The 21,503-nt window shown below is 39.2% G+C and overlaps 1 protein-coding gene across 1 annotated transcript; it reads left to right on the top strand.

The window, feature by feature from the left end:
* Positions 1-227: 227 nt before the first annotated feature.
* On the top strand, positions 228-17,370 carry mtmr10 (myotubularin related protein 10). Its single transcript, XM_010755799.3, has 16 exons — positions 228-984; positions 2,039-2,099; positions 4,536-4,672; positions 5,154-5,226; positions 6,210-6,352; positions 9,262-9,355; positions 9,520-9,667; positions 10,697-10,784; positions 11,034-11,122; positions 11,323-11,453; positions 11,582-11,651; positions 12,084-12,154; positions 12,401-12,573; positions 12,667-12,837; positions 13,334-13,516; positions 14,173-17,370. Exons 1-16 carry the CDS (start codon positions 928-930, stop codon positions 14,782-14,784), a joined length of 2,301 nt encoding a protein of 766 aa, XP_010754101.3. The 5' UTR covers positions 228-927; the 3' UTR covers positions 14,785-17,370.
* The last annotated feature ends 4,133 nt before the right edge of the window (positions 17,371-21,503 follow it).

Genomic DNA, 21,503 nt, shown 5'->3' with positions numbered 1-21,503 from the left:
ACTTGTACAAGTGTGTGTATATCTGTGGATGGTGTTTGAATAAAACTGCAGTTTTATCTGGACAAACTGGTAAATGACATTATATTTCATTGTTTCCAAGAGTTTGTAAAATAAAGTTACTGCAAAATTAAAAAAGAAAAAAAAAAAGACACACGCCCGTAAGCCTGTCCCTGTGTCTCATGGGAGTTGTAGTCCACGGGGTGGTGTACTTGATCCGTGCTGACAAAATAACCGATGTTTTATATTTCAAATGACGAGGTTATCAATGGTTACAGCCACGTACTTTGTTCGATACGTATTTGGTTTAGAATATGGGCAGAGTCGCCGAGTGTCATGGTCCAGCTTCATGAAGTTTGGTGAGAGAAAGCCTCGGCACAGAAACACAGCGCGGAGCCCGGAAGCAGGGCGGGACCTCGGCTCTTTATAAACATGGCCGCTGAGTCCTCCGCTGCATCGGCTCCTGCGTTTGGCTGAATTTGTTAGACTTTCAGGAAGTCAGGGAGGGGGAAACTAATGCAGTAACAGGTGTAAAGAAAATGTAGACGCGAACGCGGTGCCTCTAAAGCAGTTTCGGTCGTGTTATCTCAGCGTTTACAAACTTCACGTAGATGGTACTTTACGCTAGCTAGCTAGCCGAGCCGAGCTAACTTCTGTCAACTTTCTGAGCCAGCCAGTCATCTGCCACTTCACCGCCTATCCAAATGGAGGAGTGCCGTCCTTGGCCCAGGCTGTCTCGATGAATATTTCACACACGGACGTGTCGGATTACTCAGCTAAAAGGCTCACCTAAACTTCCTTAAAGGCTCCTGTTTTTTGGGGTTGTTGTTGTTTTTTATTTATTTTTATTTCCACTGGCAGCAGCAGCAGCCAAGAGCTTTGCCAAAGTCGCCCGTTTCGGAACATCAACCGTGAGGGCGGACATAAACAATGTTTTCTGTCAAACCCTTGAAACCAACCTTCAAGTGTTATCTTCCTCCTGTGCAGGTATGTGTTTGCTTTACTTGGTCCCAGTGGAAGGTGTCGTCGGTGTCATTTCTCGGATTGATTAAAGCTGAGGTTGTCGTCACAGGAAGGAAAAGTTGATATTAGGTTATAAGACGTAAAAGACATTTCACACACAGACACACTTGAAATGAATTCTCATATTTAGAGTTGCAGCACCACACGAAACACACAGAGAAGTTAAATGTCAAGTGAAATGTCACTGATGCCTCTAGAAGAAACAAAGTTTGTGTCCCTTTTCCTTTTCTATTGAAACCTCTATGTTGAATCTGCTGGCATTTTGGAAACAATAATCCTGTCTGTCTGTCTGTTGTCTAAGAGTTTCCCTCCACACACTGCTGCAACAGCCCAAACAAAACCAGTGTTTGTGCAAGGTCAAGACTAGTGTTGAAACGTGTTTTGTCTTTATATAATATTTTTCCCCATTAGCATTTTGTTTTTCAAAGTTTAAAAACATACCCTCGTGGTCATACTCAGGTATTATAAGCTGAATATGAGTGATTACTTATATCAGTGTCCAGATAAATGCCCCCAAGCTAGGACTGAATGCAAACAAACACTGCTGTGATTGCTCATTTGAAAGAATTTTAGTGATTCACTCAGCTCCTCTGGATTCCTACACTTCCACCCCAGTCACTCCAAAAGCTGGAAGTCAGCACTTTAACCTCCAGAGTCATTCATTCACTTGAAATTAGTGTGCTGAAAGCTGAGGCAACAGTAAAAGACACATGACGGCCATGACAAATGGCCTTCATGGCCTGTCACTTTATCTGCAAGTGTGCTCAGTATTTGCGGATCCTTTATTAATAGCATTAGTTTACAGCCGTGTATCTTTGGTTGCTTCTGGTTTTGTAAACCGCGTGCACCAGGCTCACGTCGCTTACTGTATGTTGTAACTGTTTATGCAGCGTTAATACAACAGAACTAATCATAACAGCTGTCAGGATTTTTAACGACACATTATTGCCATTATTCGTTAACCGTCTGATGAGCAAATGTTTAACCATGTCTGATGTGGCTTCTGCTTTTTCTCTAGACTGATGTAAAGAAAACTATTGAACAACCTATTAAAAAGTTGGAGCCTTCGTTACTTCAAGGTGAGTTTATTTTTCTGCATTATCTGAAGAACGGTTGTTTCAATTGAACAAAACCTGTCTATTTGATTGAAAGCAGATCAGACATCCTGGGTGTGTTTACATTAAGTTACTAACCAGATAAAGATTTTATTTGCCTTGTATGTATTTGCATTTTGTGTTCAGTGATTCAGATTGATTATATATTCAAAATGACAGTTAGACTTGATTATCAGGATTGTCACAGCACTGGTAGTAATTTCCATCTGAACTGTCCATAAAGACTAGCTGCTTCTGAATTAATGGGCATTGTAACACTTGTTGTGCCGTGAAAGTAGTCGTCCGTGTTCACACTATTTGTCAGTCTCCCTCTTATCTTACATCACTGTCAGTCAGTGTTGCATTTCCTGATATTACTTTATGGTCTTAAAGTCTCCGTGATTGTCTGGATGAAGCTGATTTTGTTTTTGTGTAGTTCACAGTATTTAAGCTAATACAATACAAACCTCTTTTTTTTTTTATTGTTTTAAAATGTTTTCAACTTACTCAAGCTTTAAGCATGTTCCCTTTTAAAATACAAAGCATTTAGAAGCATCAAGATCATCATCAAGGTGAGAGTAGTATGCGGTGCAGCCGTATGTTTAAATGAGCTTTTTAGGAAATTTAAAAAATGTATTCATCTGCAAAGTCAACCGAACAGAGTATTGCTCAGTGCAGATTGGAAAATTAATGGCCACAGAATAAAAAGAAGATGGGAGGAAAAGAGTCTCTATGGTGTTGTTAATCTTTATATATATATATAGATAGATAGATAGATAGATAGATAGATAGATAGATAGATAGATAGATAGATCTTTGCCGCAGTATGCAGTAGTGTGTTTTTGCCCTCCCCTCTCAGTTTGTTACATATTGCTTTGTACATAATCAGATTCATGTTCAGCGTCTGACAGCATCACTTTAAGTGCTGCAGCTCAGTTACTTTTTTATAAATGTATTAAACACACACCAAAGTATTAGGAGCATTGTCAGTCCGTGATTGCTTCTCAAACATTAATGTAAATGTTCAATCAGCACCACCCAAGTGTGAGCTATTAGAGTGCCGGTGCTGTCACAGGCTCTTTTTCAGTCCGTTTTCTCACAGTGTGATCACACGCTCATACGAGGACTGTTTGCATGAGCAGCAGCGGTTTAGTTTCTTCACTTCTCTCTCATAGGAAGAAAACCTTTTTTTACAGGAAATGCATGGTGTAAAGCTGTAAGTGTATCTATATATCTAATTCATATTTAATTCTTTTAAGCCAGTCAGTGCTTATTTTCCCATTATTGCATCAACGTCTTTAGAGTGGCCGATTCATTAACTGAAGCAGCAGGAAAACCTTCATTTCAATGACTTATTCTGGATCAGGTCTGAGCAGTTGTCTTGGGAGCCTCATAGGAGTGGCTCGACACACCCTTTTCACAGTGTTATGTTGTGTGTTATTTGGAGTAAATACACAGTGATGTCTCCTATAAAAGTAAGAGAATCCTTAAGCTACAAATTAGTTGTTAGCTTTATATCTTTTATGGCTTCTTTAGAGAGACTCTTTAAAAACTCTTTATTTGCAAACCTGCTGTACTTTAGTGAAGAGGGTTTTTATTTAGGCCCAGGTTGACATGACTACTGACATGACAAACTTCAGGAAGCATTACCACTCGCTTGTTTCCCATCTTGACTGGAAGGCGGTCAGACAAACAGGTTTCATGATGAGCTTAGTGTACATTTGCTGCGTACTGCTCTGAGGCAGTCCTTTGATGTGACTGTCTGTAAGGCTCCACCCTGCTGCCCCAGTTCTCATCTTAAAAAAAAAAAAAGAAAAGAGAAAAAAAGTGTGGAAACTTTTTACAGCCACATTCTTGTCTAACCATTAATCGTTTTGTGATCATGTTAAGAGCCAAGGGTCGTGTTGCTTAGAAAGATGGCATATAAACAGCTGCCTCCTACTGAAGAACAAGTGATATGAGCTATGCATTAGTGGTTGCATACCCGTTGATAGCCTATATAAAGAAAATTCTGTTATACAGAGTAAAAGGCTTGAAATAAGTTAACTTGACAATTTTACCCAAAAAAAAATTTATTTTTATTTTACAGCAATAAACTAGACTTTTCTAAAAAACCTGAGATATTTTAACATTCTTTAGTAACTGGAGTAATCAGTAGTAGTAGTAATCAGTAGAATTTAATTATTTAGCTCGAGTATTGGAATTGAATTGAATAAAGGATTGCACTCACCACGTTTTAGTCTGGCAACAGGATGCTCGTAAATTCTTTGCAGAATGTTCGGAAAGTCAAAGTCAAGCCAATTGATCATTTCCTTTTTCTTTTGCCTTTTGTTGTCTTCACTTTCCGTATTCTCCCTTGGACTGTTGGTTTTAAACTTGTGTGTTTTTTTTTTTGTGTGTCTCTCACTTGTTTGTCACCAGGGGAGATAGTAGTTAATGAGGTTAACTTTGTGAGGAAATGCATCAGCGCTGAAAGCAGCCAGGATGACCTTTGGGGGAAGTTGATATGCACCAACTTTAAGGTCTCCTTCATCCCTCAAGATGCCCCACCGAAACAGGTATTTGTGTAGACTGACTTTAAAGCAGTCATGATACAATCTGTGTCAAAACCCTTTTTTACTTCATCATGCAGCTCATACAATGTTGAAATTTTGCCACATTTGAAACAAAGAAACACTTCCTATGACTCCAGTTTCAACTCTTAAAATCATTAGTGCCAAATCAAATACTTCACAGCCTTGTTTGTATGTACAGTGCATCTGGCAGAGAGGAAGGAAAACTTGAGCACTTTCCTGCGCTATTTTGTCGCTGATATCGCACAAGAAGTGAGAGAGAACAGACGTCATTTCCAGCTATGCGGCAGATTGTCGCCATAATACCAAAATGGAACTTGATCATTGCTCAGTCTGAGGGGATTAACTCGGGATTACCCACCAGTGTTGGGGGCGATATTTTAGTGAGTTATGGGTGTGATAAAATGTCTGTAGGACACAGGATGTCAAACACTTTTTTTCTTTTTTTTTTCGTCTTTCGTCACAGAAATCAAAGTTGTCCCACCTCCTGCTTGGAGAGCATGACATCCCTCTCACCTGTCTGGAGCAAGTAGTAACAGGTATGTTTGTAATGTAACATTTGTGGCTATTTTTTATGTTGTTGTTATTAAGAAGTATTCTGTGGTTTGCTTGTCATGCCAGACATTCACCTACTGACTTCCACATGTTTTTCATTTCTTCATTTCCTTTCCTTTTTAAACAAATAAAAGACAGCCAGTGGTATTTAAATGGCATTTTAAAATCTCTTTTTCAATCAAATGTTTATTCATTGAATAATTAATTGATCAGCTGTTTCAGCACAAACTTAGCATGCTAACCCAGTTATTTTACAAGAGTGATCTACAATCCGATTAAAGTTGTATAGGCTCCTCATTAATCTTTGACAGCTTGGTTGACTTGTCTCGCTTGTTGTTCTCTCCCAGTCAGCAATCTGATAACAAGTGATGTCACACCTAAAGCTGTGATTAGTGGCCGCGCAGCCTGGTCAGGATTAGCCTTGTTTATATACTGTATCTCATTGCTGTAGATAGCTGACACTGCAAGGGCAACTGCCCAGAGCAGGTTTTGCATGAGAATTTGTTTTACTCAGCCTTGTTTTTGATCTGCTCTGAACTGTGCTGCTAAAGACAGCATTGTCATCCTGAGATTTGTAAAAGTATAGGAATATTAAGTATGAGATAATGTCCAGTGTTAGTTAATATCAATAAAGACAAATATCGCTGTGCTTAGACTGTAGTCATAAGTCACACTTTGGTCATGTCTGCCTGTCCACAGGAACTAAAACACGATCCGTAATTCAATATGTTTCGGTCAAGATCGTGTTTTACGTTTACAAACAGTTTTTCTATAACTGGTTGCGAAATTCTTGTTTTTTTGTTTTGTTTTTTAACTATGAAATATAAAACTACCTCATTAACTACCCCAACTGTCAGACACGTTGTAAAAACTGCAGACACAAAAAACAAATGTTGGCATAGATATGTGTTGAGTGCTTTGTACTTGGCACTGGCAAACTGTCATATTTCGTGTTTGTTCCTCTTAGTCAATGATACAAAGGGGAAGAAGAAAGTATTGGGCTCAAACCAAAAGCTGAAGTTCAACCCAACTGAGCTCATCCTCTACTGCAAAGACCTGCGCATCATAAGGTTCTGCTTTGATGAGGCTGGACCTGAAAGTGCCAAAAAGGTAAGTGATACTGAATTTTCTCTGTTTGTTATACACTCCCTGGCTACTAATACCAGCTTGGACCCCTTTTACCTTTAGAACTGCCTGCATAGATTCAACAAGATGCTGGAGACATTCCTCAGAGCCTTTTGGTCCATTGACATGATGGCATTACGCAGTTGCTGCAGATTTGTAGACTGAACTCGTGATGTGGTCTTCTGCTGCTGTAGCCCATCTGCTTCTAGGTTTGACGTGTTGTGAATTCAGAGATGGTCTTCTGCATACCTTGGTTGAAACAAGTGGTTGTTTGAGTTACTGTTGCCTTTGTATCATCTCCAACCAATCTGTCCATTCTTCTCTGGCATCTGGCATTTTCGTCTTGTTGAAAACTGCCACTCATTTTCCTTTTTCAGGATTAAACCGTAGAGATGGTTGTGTGTGAAAACCCCAGTAGATGAGCAGATTCTAAAATACTCAGACCAGCCCACCTGACACCAACAACCATGCCATGTTCAAAGTCACTTAAATCACATTTCTTCCTCATTCAGATGCTTTGTTTGATCTTTAGCATGTCGTCTTGACTGTCTACATGCCTAAATGCATCAAGTTGCTACTGTGTCATTGGCTGACTTGATCTAGTGATTGGTGGACTCTCACCAATTTTAGGTCAGAAGTTTTAGGGTATAGGGGTGGTGTTTGGCTCCCGGTGGCTCCCGGCCTGTGCAGCCCTTTCCCGCATGTCACTCCCCATCTCTCTCCCCACGTTTGATGTCGATCTCCAGCTGTACTGTCAATAAAGAAAGGCAAAAAGGCCAAAAAAAAAATATGTTTTAGGGTATTAAAGCCACTATATGTAAAGATTGAACAGTTCTGATTTCAGATTTTTTTTTTTTCCACCAAAAGTGGCGCATTTTTGTGCAAAGTAAAACCTGCTATCAAAATAATTTGACACAATCACAAAGACTTTACTCATAGTGGCTTTAGCTTGCCTCTTACTGCCATACCTCCAAATGACCAATTGCTCAGTATTAAGTGTTCCCCTTTTCTCAGTTCCCGCTGCCAATTTCACTTGTTGTTGCTGACTAAACTTTTCCTTTCCTGACTCTGTGAGCTCACGTCACACACACACACACACACACACACACACACACACACACACACACACACTCAGTCTCAGTGCTATGACCCCTTCCTCAGCGACAAGGATATTTATATCATGCAAACTTTGATGTGCTGCCCTCTCACCCTCCATTTGAACAGAAAAATCTAACCCTTCCAATGGTATTTTCAGTGTGGCCATTAGCCAAACAATGAATAAGAGACATCTAGAACAATGCTCATTCAAAGCAAAGGAAACTGAGAATGATCCTGATTGTAGGAACAACTGTTAGCGTGACTCTGACTCATCTCCTGCACAGAGAGATTGGATGGACAGATGTTTTATTCTTCAAATAAGAGCTCAGTCAAGGGACCTGTAACTCAGTGGGATTACGAATATATATATATATATATATCACAGAAGATGGATTCACACAAAGGAAACTAAAGGAAATCCTTATAATGGAGATACATTGACCAATCATGCAAAGATGTTCACGTTAAATTCAGCTCTAAGAATTTTAAGCACAGAAATCCATTGGGGCCAAACATGCTTTTCTTTGGTTACATTAGTTGCGTAGTAGGTTGAAATGTTGTGCTAACTAACACCTTTGACTGAACATACCTCGACTTTCAGGCCCTTTTTTAGTTCACACACCAGAATGTTGTCACCTTGCACAGAACCTGCCAGGCCCTGGGAAAATGTGACTTATTGACAGACAAACTAACTCAAAACAACTGAAAACATAGCCAACCGCACAAAAACATTCAGCTCTCTCACGCGTCTTAAGCACAAATACAGTGTTAAAAGAATGTGGTATCTGGCTTTGTACAAGTCCTGGACATAGATGTGTATACTTGTGAATTATGTGCACAAAGGTCTTCAGGAGTTCTTTGCGCCCTGCAGCCTTACTACATCACCCAAGAGAGTAAGGCAGCTGTATATCTCTTTACAGTGTGCCAGTGAAATGTGGACATGGATGTGAATGTATGCAGTTGCATGTCTGATCTCCTCCCTTGTCATCTGGGAGCAATTTTTATGTAGGTTTTGGAGGACCTAGACCTCCACAGCACATACCTGCAGCACAAAAACAACATTACAGTAGGTCACTGCATTGAACAGTCTTATGGCCAGTGTTACAAATCACCTATTTAATTTATTTCAAATCCAAAATTCACCTTATTTCATGTTTCGGCGTACAACAGAATACGGAAGGTTGGTTATGTGTAGAGCCCTGAAATAGAAATGAGTCTGTGCCCACACTCACTCCTTTTTGAGTTTATTTATGGACACCATGTATGTAATTACAGTGTGAACCTAAAACAGGGCTCAGTTCTTTTCTTTTTTTCTTCTTCTTTGTGACATATGGAATTAGGCCAGCCTATAATAGCTTATTTTGCCATAGGAAATTACAGAGTTGGGTGCAGCCCCATCTACACACACACACACACACACACACACACACACACACACACACACACACACACACACTTTTTCTGTGTCCTCTCATGTTATTCACAGCTTTACTTCTGAATGGACTGCTTTGTGTGACTCCAGTGGAGCCACAGAGAGATGCAGTCCTGTAAACCCAGAGCCAGTGATCTGTCAGTTAAACATTTGCCTTTCCAGGTTTCACTTGTTCTCGTGTTTGTATGGTTACAGAACATGCCTCAGACTTCACTTTAGCACTCTGACTGAACCAGAGTTTGTGGGATTGTTGAATGGCTGTGATGAAACGTTATCTGTCTTGATAATGTTAAGTGATTCCACCATTCAGCTGTACTCTTATTGTACTGGTTGTTCCATTAAAGTACTTCTCTTTTTATTCTAGGTTTGCCTTGCTATTGCCCACTATTCCCATCCAGCTGATATTCAACTCCTGTTTGGTTTTGAGTATCAGGGGCGGCGATACCATGAATCTAAAGGTACGCATATACCTTGCCATTTTTCTTTTATTGCTGCTTAAGACATACCGTTTTGTTATGTTAACTGATATCCTGTCTTCTTAATCAGCATTTCAGAATTTACCATTCAGGTTTAATTTCTCTGCATTATGCACAAGAAACAAGTGTATTTTTTTTTTTTCCAGGGGAGCGAGTCAACGGTTCCACCCCTCGAGGAGGATTACAGACCCCCATTTTTGACCGTCCATCAGACTGGGATCGGGAGATCAAGAGAACAGGGGCATCAGAGTGGAGGGTGTGCGCCATCAACGAGAATTACGCCATCTCGCAAAGGTTTACAGCCCATGTTGTTTGTTGTAGGAAATTTATGATGGGCATCGGAGGCAGAGTATGTCTGTAGCTCTTTCAGTTGGACCGAGTTGTTACGGATACTCTAAATTTCACCCTTTACTCATACTTGGTATGTTTTGGCAAGACAGTGTATTTACACTGTGAGCTTTTTTACTCGCTCCATGAGAGACTTGAGGAAAAAAAAACTTTGTGAATGTCTCAGTGTAACGTGCAAGGCTGTTTTGGACAATACGTGCTATTCATCTGAGTTCGGCGGTGACATCATGTTGGGTTTCAAAGTAAGGATTGTACCGTGTTTTATGTGGAATTCGAGAGAAGACTGGAAATTGCATAATAGTAGCTTGCAACACACTGTACGCATCTCATGAGGCTAAAACAATACTTATACTGCACCGTGATTCAGTTTTCCCTCAGAAAAAAAATTCTACAGATTAAATGTTTGAGACAGGCGCAGCAAATCAAATCCAGTTCTAACAAATGATTTACAGTACATCAACCAAAGCTTTCAGTTCCATTAGTTATTATTATATTATTGTAGGTCAGCATAAAACAAGATACTTTAAATGAAATAGATATCAGATATAGAAGTCATACAACATAACGGGTAAAGCCTAAAAGGGATGTCCCTTTTGACTGTAAATTTGGAAGTTGTGGAAACTTGTATTAACATGGTAAATAGTAAATGGACTGTACTTATATAGCGCCTTTCTAGTCTTTCTGACCACTCAAAGCGCTTTTACACTACGTATCTCATTCAGCCATTCACACACTGATGCCGAGGCCTTCGGGTGCAATTTAAGGTTCAGTATCTTGCCCAAGGACACTTTGACATGCAGACTGGAGGAGCCAGGGATCGAACCGCCAATCATCTGATTAGTAAACAACCAGCTCTACCTCCGACCACCCGCCCCAAATTTCTTAGATATATTTCTTGTTCTTTTTTCTTTTTAATGATGTCTTGTATATTCGATTCCTGTGTAACGCCAGTTTTTATCCAACTCTTCTTTTTAGTCTTCCAGAGTACATTGTGGTCCCCGTTTCTCTGGCAGATCAGGATCTAAAGCAATACTCCATATTCTACACTGATCAGCGCATCCCTGTGAGTACCTGTGCTCTGACATCATTAAATATGTCCCGTTTGTCAAACTTTGCTTAGTACAGAGTACTTTTTTCAACTCTTTCATTTATTTATTATTAAGTCTATAATGGTATTTTGTTTTCATATTAAAAGAGCAACAATGGAGTCATTTATAATCATTATACAAGAAGCATCCAGTTTGATTGATCAGAGTACTGCTTTTATTTGCCCACTGATTCATGTCTGACTTATGGACTTTCTTTCTTGAAGCTCTGGTGCTGGAATCACGTTAATGGAAGTGCTCTTGTCCGCATGGCCAACATAAATGATCCATTACAGCAAAAGAAGATTGATCAGAGGTGCAGCAAACTTCCTACTACTTCATTCTGATTCAAAACATGCCGTTAGTCTTCTATAATCTTGTATATTTTTTTTATTAGTAGGTCAGCTGTTTATGTTAATGTTCTGATTGTGCAAATGCTGTATTGCTCAGATGTTGCTGTAGCTGTTTTAAGACCTCTCTAAAGCAGGCATATGTGTCTGTCTTGTGTTGTGGCAGGGTCTTCACAGCCATCACAAAAAGCCACCCACAGCGAGGTGAAGTGGTCAGGTCAGATCTCGACAAGTGTCTGCCTAACATCCAGGACATCCAGAGCGCCTTTGTGAAAATCAGGCAGATCTGTGTCATTGGTGAGTCTCATTAAAACACTAACAGTAGATAGCCACTGTAATATTCAACCTCTGTGTGAAGTATATCTCAGCACACATTTCTTTTGAGCAGAAATGTCAAGGTTTTCTCATGGTTTGACTGTGTCCAGATCCTTTTGAGGAGTCTGAGGAGAGGTGGCTTACATCTGTTGAAAACTCGCGTTGGCTGGAGTTCGTCAGGTATGTAAACACCCTGACACTGCATGGTAGCTCTTTGAAAAACGGTCAGTGTTAGTGGTAATTCATAAAGAGCCGAAATTAAAATATCTTGCTGGCCTGCATAATGTTTGTATTACCCTCATAGTTTCATCTGGAATATAACATCCCTGCATGGATGTTTTTGTTTTTGTGTTTTATTTATTAAAGATGCATTTACACATCCTATATAATTTACGGAATTTATGTATTTTTTTTATGTACATTCATGACACAAATTTGTGATTATTTAGCCTTGAAATTTGGTAACAGGCTGCTACCATCATCTACTTTGTTCAGTCCACATGCACAAAAAGGGCTAAAATAATAGTTTATAATAATATGTTGTTTTACAGCATAAAGTTTTTTGTTTGTTTAAGTTTAAAGTTAACATTGATGTTTCATTTGTGATTCAAGGGCTTTCCTCAAACACTCAGCTGAGATGGTGTACTACCTGGAAGGAAAGAACTCTTCAGTCGTTCTTCAAGGTAAAACTCTAAAACTCTCTTTGCCATAATGAGACATTAGTCCGCAAAATATCTTGAGGTCAATCCTCCCAATTTGGAGTGAAAGAGTCACGGAGCAGCTTTTGATTTCATTCGTCCATCATTTGTGATACTGTACCAACATTCGTCTTCGAACACCAAATGATTCTGGTCAAATTCACATTGTTACAATCATCTGTGTACCTTTCTTGCAAACAGCTTGTTGATATTTTTTTCACACCTGTACAGAGGGAGAAGACAGAGACCTGAGCTGTGTCGTGTCCTCCTTGGTGCAGCTCATGTTGGACCCTCATTATCGCAGCCTCATTGGCTTTCAGAGTTTGGTGCAGAAGGAGTGGGTGATGGCTGGCCATCGCTTCTTGGACAGATGCAACCACTTAAAGAAGAATGACAAAGAGGAGGTATATGTTTGAAAGTAAATGATCCAGTACCAGACCTAATAGATTTGCCAGGGCAACATAAACTTATCATTGTTTGTTTTGTTTTCGGTCAAGTCCCCACTGTTCATGCTCTTCCTGGACTGCGTGTGGCAGATGATGAACCAGTACCCTGCTGCCTTTGAGTTCACAGAGACCTATCTGACAGTACTGAGTGACAGCATGTGGATCCCACTCTTCAGTACTTTCCTCTTCAATTCTCCAAAACAGCGTGCTCAATACTTGATGGTGAGGGATCCATACATATGATTGTATATTTATTATTTTTAACCATAATCTTGAATGTTATTTAAGAATTAAATAAGAAAAAATCTGCAAATATGGTAGTCTAATATGTTTACGTGTAAAAAAACAAAATACAAAACAAAACAAAATACAAATGTGTTTGTGTCGGTGGTCCAAGAAGAATAAAAAACATATTATAATTCCAGCTAAGAGTGTGTAACAAAGCAACATGTTTTTGTGGTATGACTTCATGTCAAACACTATAATTTCCTTCTGTGTGTGTCAGATAATAGACAGGAAGGTGTGCAACGTAACGCATACGGATAGCAAAACATTTAGCTTGCGGTCAAGAGAGTAGACAATTCATTTGACAAGAGCAAGTTATGGCAGTTGTGTTTTTTTTTTGTTTTCCTTCATGGATTGTCCTGAAGTCTGAACTCCTTTTTTCCCCTTGTAATACAATGTACAGAGCACAAACAACGTTGTATTTACTTTACAGGACTTTGCCAAGAATAAAGCTATCCCTCAAGGAGAGGATCAGGTTGTGTATTTCCCTCCTGTTTGGAACTGGTCACAGCAGTTATCCATCAAAGACCAAACTCTCTTTAACAACCCCATGTACGTGGGCAAAGGAGCTGCCTGTGTGCAGAACGGGGAGGTAAAAACCTTCAGACGCACAAAGGTAACTGAGACACTGACTGAGCTTTACAGCGTTATAGGAGCTGTTATAAAAACGTTATTTTATGTGTTTGCTGTCTTCTTTTACTATCACGGGTGTATAACACTTTGTTAAATGTCAACTGAAAGATATGAGGAATTTATTCACGTGGGAAAAATATATTTAGTGCTTACAAAGTTTGTGCCTTCCTTGCATTTTGTGTGATCATTTTCGGATTAATTTAAGGTGCTCACCACTCCACAGCCTTATTATTTTCAAGGTCAGATTAGGATCAACAATGATGTGTAGGTGTTTTACCTCAGGCTGATAGGTAATACTATTTTTATATGCTTTTTGCTGAAATTCGCTCAATTTCTGAGTAAATGTTTAACATAAGCATCCATCCAGTCAGCAGGTTTGTTCATTGCTGCTGAGATTTTATGGTTGTGTGTTTTTGTCTCATCAGCAGCTTCAGGAGAGACACAGAAGATGAGTGATTTACACAGAAAATGAAGATTTATTTCTCTTAAGATTAGGGATCATGTGAATTTGGTTGGCGTCACAATAATTAAGAACATAGAACTAGCTTGGGTCGTTCAGCCTGCTGCTGCAGCCTGTCACAAAGTTAGTTTATCATATTTAGTGAAAATGATTCAACTCTGCTGTCTGTCCTCCAACAGAAAACCTACAGTTCCACTATGAGAGGAACGTCTGCATCGCAACGTAATGGACTGAAGGGTGGAGAGGAACCACTGCCCCGACGGGGCTCTCTGTTATCAGAGCTGAAGCCCGACTTCTCACCAGTGAAAGACGAAAGCCCGATAGAGCGCTTCTTCAGAGACTGGTTCTCTCGACCTGCTGACCAGCAGGGCGTCTTGATTCCCTTGCTCATGCCCTCGCACGTCGCTCTGTGGAAGCTCTTCTTTCTACGCTGGGTTCCCGAAGCCTGCATTCCTAAAGGAGGCCCCATCACCGCCTACCACAAGCTCTCCCAACTGGTCGATGAAATTGAGATATTACAGAGCAAGCTCAGGCAGTATAAGGGACCCAGTTCAGGCAGCACGCCACTCCCCAGCCCGAGCGGGCCCCTTTCAGACCAAAGGAGGATGTACTTTAAGGCCAGTTCGCCAAGCGACTCCCCTACACCTCCAGACTATCTTAGCTCCTCCTTTCCTTTCACCCCAGTGGGAAACCTGTGCCGCCGCGGCATCCATGGGACTCCAATTAGCAAGTTTCTGAATGGGGCAAGGATCTGGCTCTCTACAGAGACTCTTGCTAATGACACAGTCTGAAGTTGTGGGGCTCACTTTTCTGAGCTCATTACAGGCTTACGCAACAATTAATCAACTTATTTTCTATTACCTCTTTCTTAAATACCAAGAAGGAAAATAAGAAATAGAAATTTAACTTTGGACTTCTGATTTTTAATTATTTATAAGCTAGAATTTGCACCGTTGATGCTGCATTGAAATCGGAGGTCATTTCTAAACGTGTCACCTGCAGGCCTCAATCATTATTGTCCATTACAGTTGAGAAGTCGGATTAACTGAAGCTCATCCCTACTGGCCAGTGAGTTGTTACTGTGAGGTCTCCTCTGACTGTGAAAGATCATCATACTTTTATAGTAGATGTATTTTCTTATCTACTTTAGCCAAGGCCCATCTCGGGATTTATGCCAAACATGCTGTATGACCAACATGCTTTTAGAGATTGGGTGAGGTTGAGAGCTCCCTCTCCAAGATTTTCCTGTGGTTCACTACATATTTTGAAGCAATAATTCACTCTCAAGTATGTGTGTAACAATTCTACCCGTTTATTTGTCCTCTCTCCTCATTGGTTAGTAAAGACTTCTCCACTGTAATCCTCTTAACAAGGCTTGAAATTAGAAAATGCCCGTTTTTATTGCAGCAGCAATGATGTATTTCACTGAACACTGATCTCCAAGTACTCAATTTGTTTTTGTTTTTTTACCTTCCAGGAAGTAAGTAAACGAAGGTATTATAATATTTTACCTAGTTTTTATTTTAGAAAGAGGAACAGAAAATAACACTGCTAACACTTATATTACTATGTGATAAAAACAAAGAGCATCTGGCCTGGATGAATGTAATGGGACGCGCTTCTGTTTTTTTTTTGTTTTTTTTCTTTGTTTGTTTTTGCACAAACTTAATGCTGTTTGCTCCAGGTGCCCATATTTGGTTTCACTGTAAATAGCAAATAGTGTAATTTCAGGGTCTTACTTTGTAGATATACTCTATTTTTGAAGCAGAAAAAAATGGCCTATATTTTTTGTATCACAAAGCAGGTGATACTTGAGAGGGGGAAGTGGAGCTGTGAGGACTTCAATCTGTGGTAGATATTTCCTCTTCTCTTATGAAGGGGCTTTTATTAAACTTCTACAGAGACCTTCTGGTAAGGCTCCGAGTAGAAACTATGCCGATGAACAGTAGCTGAATGGGTAAATATTTGAAAGCAAAGGGACAGACAAGGGCTTTGATTCAAACCAGTCTCTAGTTTAGTAGGTAGTGAGCTGGATTCGGCACTGAAGCTATCGATCCGATGAACCTGACAGTGATGGGTCGATGACAATTGACACGGTTTCAAGGCAGCACATGAGAAAACATCAGCAGATGGCAAATGTCATGAATACACCACGTGTAATTTTGACATTTGAAAACAAAATGACAATAACGGTCAGATTTCAGCAATAACTACAGTCCATACAGGCTGTGAAGCAACACATTAACTGTATACACTGTTAGACATACTGTATGTAGGTATAACAAATATGTATTAACATTTGTTCTTGTTTTTATCCAGATAATTCTACTCAGTGTGGAGGAGTAATCTAGTAGAAAACAAGCAGTGAAGTTACTGTACTTGAATAAAGATTTTTTATGATGCAATCAGATGGTTTTCCAATGTGCTGCAAAGATTTTGACATTTGGACACCCTTGTCTGCCTGCATAGTTTACCACCTGCTAATCTAGGGACTGGTTTGAGACGCATCAGGGGAAATAGATCAGTCACCCAGTGCCTCTTTAAAACTGGTGAGAAACTAGCACTGTGTAACATCGTAATGTCTTAAAATAACAATACAGCATTTATTATGAAAGCTCTTTGTCCTTTTTAATCTAAGACCACTGGACAGACTCAACATCTGTCCTTTTACACAGGAGCATTGATCCTTAGATGCTAGATTTAATAACTAGCTTCCAACAGATGAACTCGCAATAACTAGTTCAGGTGTTTGTTTCTTGGTATAGATGTGTATAGTGTGAGGGCAGAAGTTGCTCTCCTAAATGCTATTAATTGCACATTTTACTCAATATATATATAGGATAGTTTGTTTTAAGGTGGTTGTTGGATATAATTTTGGCAGATATTCTAAATACTGTATATGCTTGAAATCTTCCAATTAATATTTTTGATTAATGGTACTAAATAACTTTTATCCTTGATTTAGTCTTTATATTTTCTGGAGAGATATTTATATACTGTGTTTTTTCCACTAATTCACAGTGTTGCATTCTGCTGAAATTGCATGATAATTGTGCTTCCACTGTGGTGCAGTTTGATATTGATTAGCAGCAGATGTATTTATTCAGTTATGCAAATGTTCTCTAAGAGGGATGTGATTGCTACTGTACATCCCCTGTGCCTTTTTTTTTTCTTCTTCTTTTTTTTGGGAAGATTTACCATTTTTGTAACTATATTCTAAATCTATTGACTTATTTTAGTTTTCTAAAGCTGTTGATTTATCAGTTCTGTAAATCTAGTTAAATTCAGAGGTACTGCACTGAAGCTGTTTTTCCTCATAGAAAATGAAGGCTCAAATGTGTACCTGTAACCAATCATTACATTATTTTTCAAATGAATTTGTTTATTGCCTCTTTTTTTCCCACTTGGTTCTGTTTCATGAAAACAAACCCACCTTGATTTGCATGTTCACCTCAGACTGCATAACCCACTTTCCTTACTTCACAAATGAAATGGTAAATATGCCAAAAAGCCTCTTGCATAAAGCTTGTACTGCTAGCGCTGATGGATAACAATCCATCCATCCATTTTCTGTAACCCCTTGTCCTTATCAGGGTCGCCTGTCCCAGCTAACTTAGGGTGAAAGGTAAAGTACACCCTGGACAAGTCGCCAGTTCTGGGTAACAGTCTGTTACCAAATGAAGAAAACACAGCTGTCCGCTCCCAGCTCACCTGCTGAGTAACAGTTGCTATAATAACAAAGATTCCTGCTACCAAGTGACACTTCTAATCAATAATTCAGTCTTGTGTAGCAAGAGTTTGTCCTAGCAATAAGACATGTTTGTATTTAATCTTTAAAGAATATTAAATCCCTATAAAGAAGTAGCAATGTGTCTTGTATATTGCATACCTCTTAAACCGAAACGATGCAAAAAGATATGATGATATCCAAATGAAACAATTGCTGTTGGTGGTGTTTCGGTTACTTGAACTTCTTCTGGGATGTTGACACACTTTAAGGGTCTTTGTGATGTGAATTCCTTTTTTTACTGACTGCGTCTGAAATGAGTGAGTGAGAGAGACAACATCACTCTCATCACCTTCTCAAATAACTACTGTATCTCTGAGTTAAGACCGTTGCGTATTTTCAGATTTTGATCTTGTTTTTTTGCTTCAAAGTCACTAGAAGATACATAATAAGATAACTGTGTGGAGTGGCAGAGCAGTCTCACTGAGAAGATAATCACCACATCCTCTCTAGATGTCACCCAAGTCTTTTGCATACAATACTCTGTTGCACCGTGAGCTTGAAAAAGCCATCGTTGCACATCAGACTCAGGCTTTGCGCTGCTAACAGATATATTTCACAGCAGACATTTTGTCAGGTCAGTGCGGTAAAAGCACAGGAATAAGAATAGCAATAACAACAGTTAAGGTGGCAGTGAGTGGGACATGCACCATACCAGGGCCCTGGAACACCTTAATAATGCAGTCATTACTAATATTATTAATTATGACATGTAAAAACTACTGCTGTGGAAAAAGGCCCATTGCTGTTCTGCTTAGTCCCCAAAGGCCTTTAATTGACTCTGGCCTTTCCCAGGTGTTTTCAGTTACTGTATCAACACCTACGTTTTTGCCCATATGCTGAAGTGCTTTGTTTGTGTCAAAGATAGATTACCACCCAGGCAAACGTCCCTCTGCTCCAGCCCCTCTGGGCCTAGAACCCCTCACGTTTACTGCATGTCAAATGGTTTTTGGCAGTTGATTACTTACAAAGTCAAGTACAACCCCAACTCCAAAAAAAGGCTGTGTAAATGTAAATAAAAACAGAATGCAATGATTTGCAAATCATTTTCAATCTGTATTTGGGTAAATACAGTACAAAGACGAGAAAATTAATGTTCAGTCTGATAGACGTGATTGTTTTCTTGTGAATATACATTCACTCTGTAGTTGGGACGGTTAAACAGGTTAATTGGTAACAGGTATAACGATTGGATGTGAAACAGACGTCTTCAAAGGCTTGTTACATTTTTTCACATACTGACTCCTTGCCATTATTGCCTTCTTGAATTATTTCCCTGTTCTGTAGCAATTTAGGACAAACACCTTTACAGAAACTAGATACTGTTGATACACTTTACATATTTAAATCACAAATATAATCTTGAATGTTACCAACCTGACAGCTGGGGTTATCTTTTAAATAATTCATTCTGTTGTGGCAGTGGGTCAACTTTTTTTTTTTTTAGTCCTGTTCATTGTGCACAAAATAGCTTTACATTTCATTTATTGATTTCATTTTGTGCACCATATAACCATGATGTGATACTGACAGGTACCAAAAGCCCCTGAGCCAACTATGTCAAAACAAAGTAAAGGACCATACGAGGAGGCTGCAAACATTAAACCCTGGGTCACACATAAAACATATAACCATAAATCTTTTTCACGGGCAGACATTTGGACGTGAAAAAGCAGGGTCAACACAGGTGTTTCCAATGACACTAATTAAGATTCAATTCCATTCAGTGGAGCCAGAGACTTTCCCAGGACTTTAATGAGTATCATTGGAAACACCTGTGTTTACCTACTGTTTCATGTTAAAATGGCTGCTGTGAAAAAAGGTCTGATAATAGCTGGAGGCTTTCAGTACTGGCAAATTAGTGATGGGAATTCCGGCTCTTTTTAGTGAGCCGGATCATTTGGCTCAGCTCACCAAGAAGAGCCTGCTCTTTCGGCTCTCAAGTGGCTCTTCATTTTACCTTTTATAATTCAGGCAAATTTAGTGCTGTTTTTAATTGTGATTTGTATTTGAACGCATATATCATTTGAATTTCAATAATTTGCTCTAGCCAACTGCATTTACAGTTGTAAAATCCCTTGTAACTCCCTGAAACCGCCCAATGAATGCACTAACTTGCTTGAAGGACCACTCTGCTACACAAAGCAGATAGAAACGCCTATAAAAACCTAAGCATAGACATTTAAAAAAAGGACATCTATTGACATTTTATTTTTTTATATATATAAAACACACACACACACACACACACACACACACACACACACACATAATGTGCTTTATTAATGCCCACCACTGACATCTGGATGAATAAAACCAAAATGTTTTTGGTATAGTGTAAAAAATAATATATTTTTGCACCACATTCCTGTGTGGCTCACGGACGGACGGGAGCCGGCTCCCATCGTTCACTTAAAAGAGCCGGCTCTTTGAACCGGCTCGTTCGCGACCGACACATCACTACTCAGGAAGGGGAGGTGGACACACAGAGGACATGTCTCCTGGACTTGTTCAAAGGTTTTTAGTCTCCTGCAGTTTGTCCAAAAACAAAGTTACACTTTAGTAAACAGAGACCCGTGCAGCCTGGATGTGTAAAGAAAGAAAAGTGGACATAAGAGACTTCTTTAGAAGTCAAAGTGTAAGTTAGTCAAAGAAATGCGTTACACCATCCTGCAACACCTGTGAAAAAAGGTCTGATAATAGCTGGAGGCTTTCAGTACTGGCAAATTAGTGATGGTGAATTCCGGCTCTTTTTAGTGAGCCGGATCATTTGCTAGCTCACCAAGAAGAGCGCTCTTTCGGCTCCCAAGTGGCTCTTCATTTTACCTTTTATAATTCAGGCAAATTAGCACTGTTTTTTACTTGTGATTTGTATTTGAACGCTATATCATTGAATTCAAATTTGCTCTAGCCAACTGCATTTACAGTTGTAAATCCCTTGTAACTCCCTGAAACCGCCCAATGAATGCACTAACTTGCTTGAAGGACCACTCTGCTACACAGCAGATAGAAACGCCTATAAAAACCTAAGCATAGAAATAAAAAAAAAGGACAGCTTTATTTTTTATATTTATATAAACACACACACACACACACACACAACACACAACAAAATGTGCTTTGTCCCACCACTGACATCTGCACAAATAAAACCAAAATGTTTTTGGTATAGTGTAAAAAAATAATTTTTTTGCACCACACTCCTGTGTGGCTCACGGACGGACGGAGCCGGCTCCATCGTTCGTTGATAGTTTTAAAAAAAAACTTAAAACTTTCCTTTTTTCTCTCTTATCGTTTTTAATGTGATTCTTTGTTGTGATTTATGTACTTGTTTGTTGTGCATCTACTTTGTGTGTATTGTAGCACTTTGAGATTTGATTCAAATGTAAAGTGCATTATAAATTAAATTATGTATTATTATTATTTATTATTCTTATTATATTATATTATTTCGTCACTTAAAAGACCGGCTCTCTGAACCGGCTCGTTCGCGACCGACACATCACTATGGCACATTAAAGAAGGCTTAAGAAGCAGCTGCACGCTGTCACACAGTTGAACCCTTTGACTCCAGCTCCCCCTACTGTTTAAAATATCAAAACGTACACTTGATGCATTTAAATTCAAATTCGTGTTTTTGTTAACTGGTTGCATTTTGTGTTAAGTTAAGTTGCACAGAGCTGTTCATTGATTATTTATTATATTTCCTTTATTTATCTATTA

Source organism: Larimichthys crocea, chromosome VIII (assembly GCF_000972845.2).
Source record: "Larimichthys crocea isolate SSNF chromosome VIII, L_crocea_2.0, whole genome shotgun sequence".
In the NCBI taxonomy this organism is placed as follows: domain Eukaryota; kingdom Metazoa; phylum Chordata; class Actinopteri; family Sciaenidae; genus Larimichthys; species Larimichthys crocea.
Note: the sequence above shows the minus strand (reverse complement) of the source record. Positions and strands in the feature narration are given on the sequence as shown.

Bases quoted from the DNA above. Each gene is read 5' to 3' on its own strand.
- mtmr10 (XM_010755799.3), top strand. From the start codon at position 928: ATGTTTTCTGTCAAACCCTTGAAACCAACCTTCAAGTGTTATCTTCCT. The intron at 9,356-9,519 runs GTACGCATATAC...TTTTTTTTCCAG, and splicing joins GCGATACCATGAATCTAAAG to GGGAGCGAGTCAACGGTTCC. The intron at 12,574-12,666 runs GTATATGTTTGA...TTTTCGGTCAAG, and splicing joins AGAAGAATGACAAAGAGGAG to TCCCCACTGTTCATGCTCTT.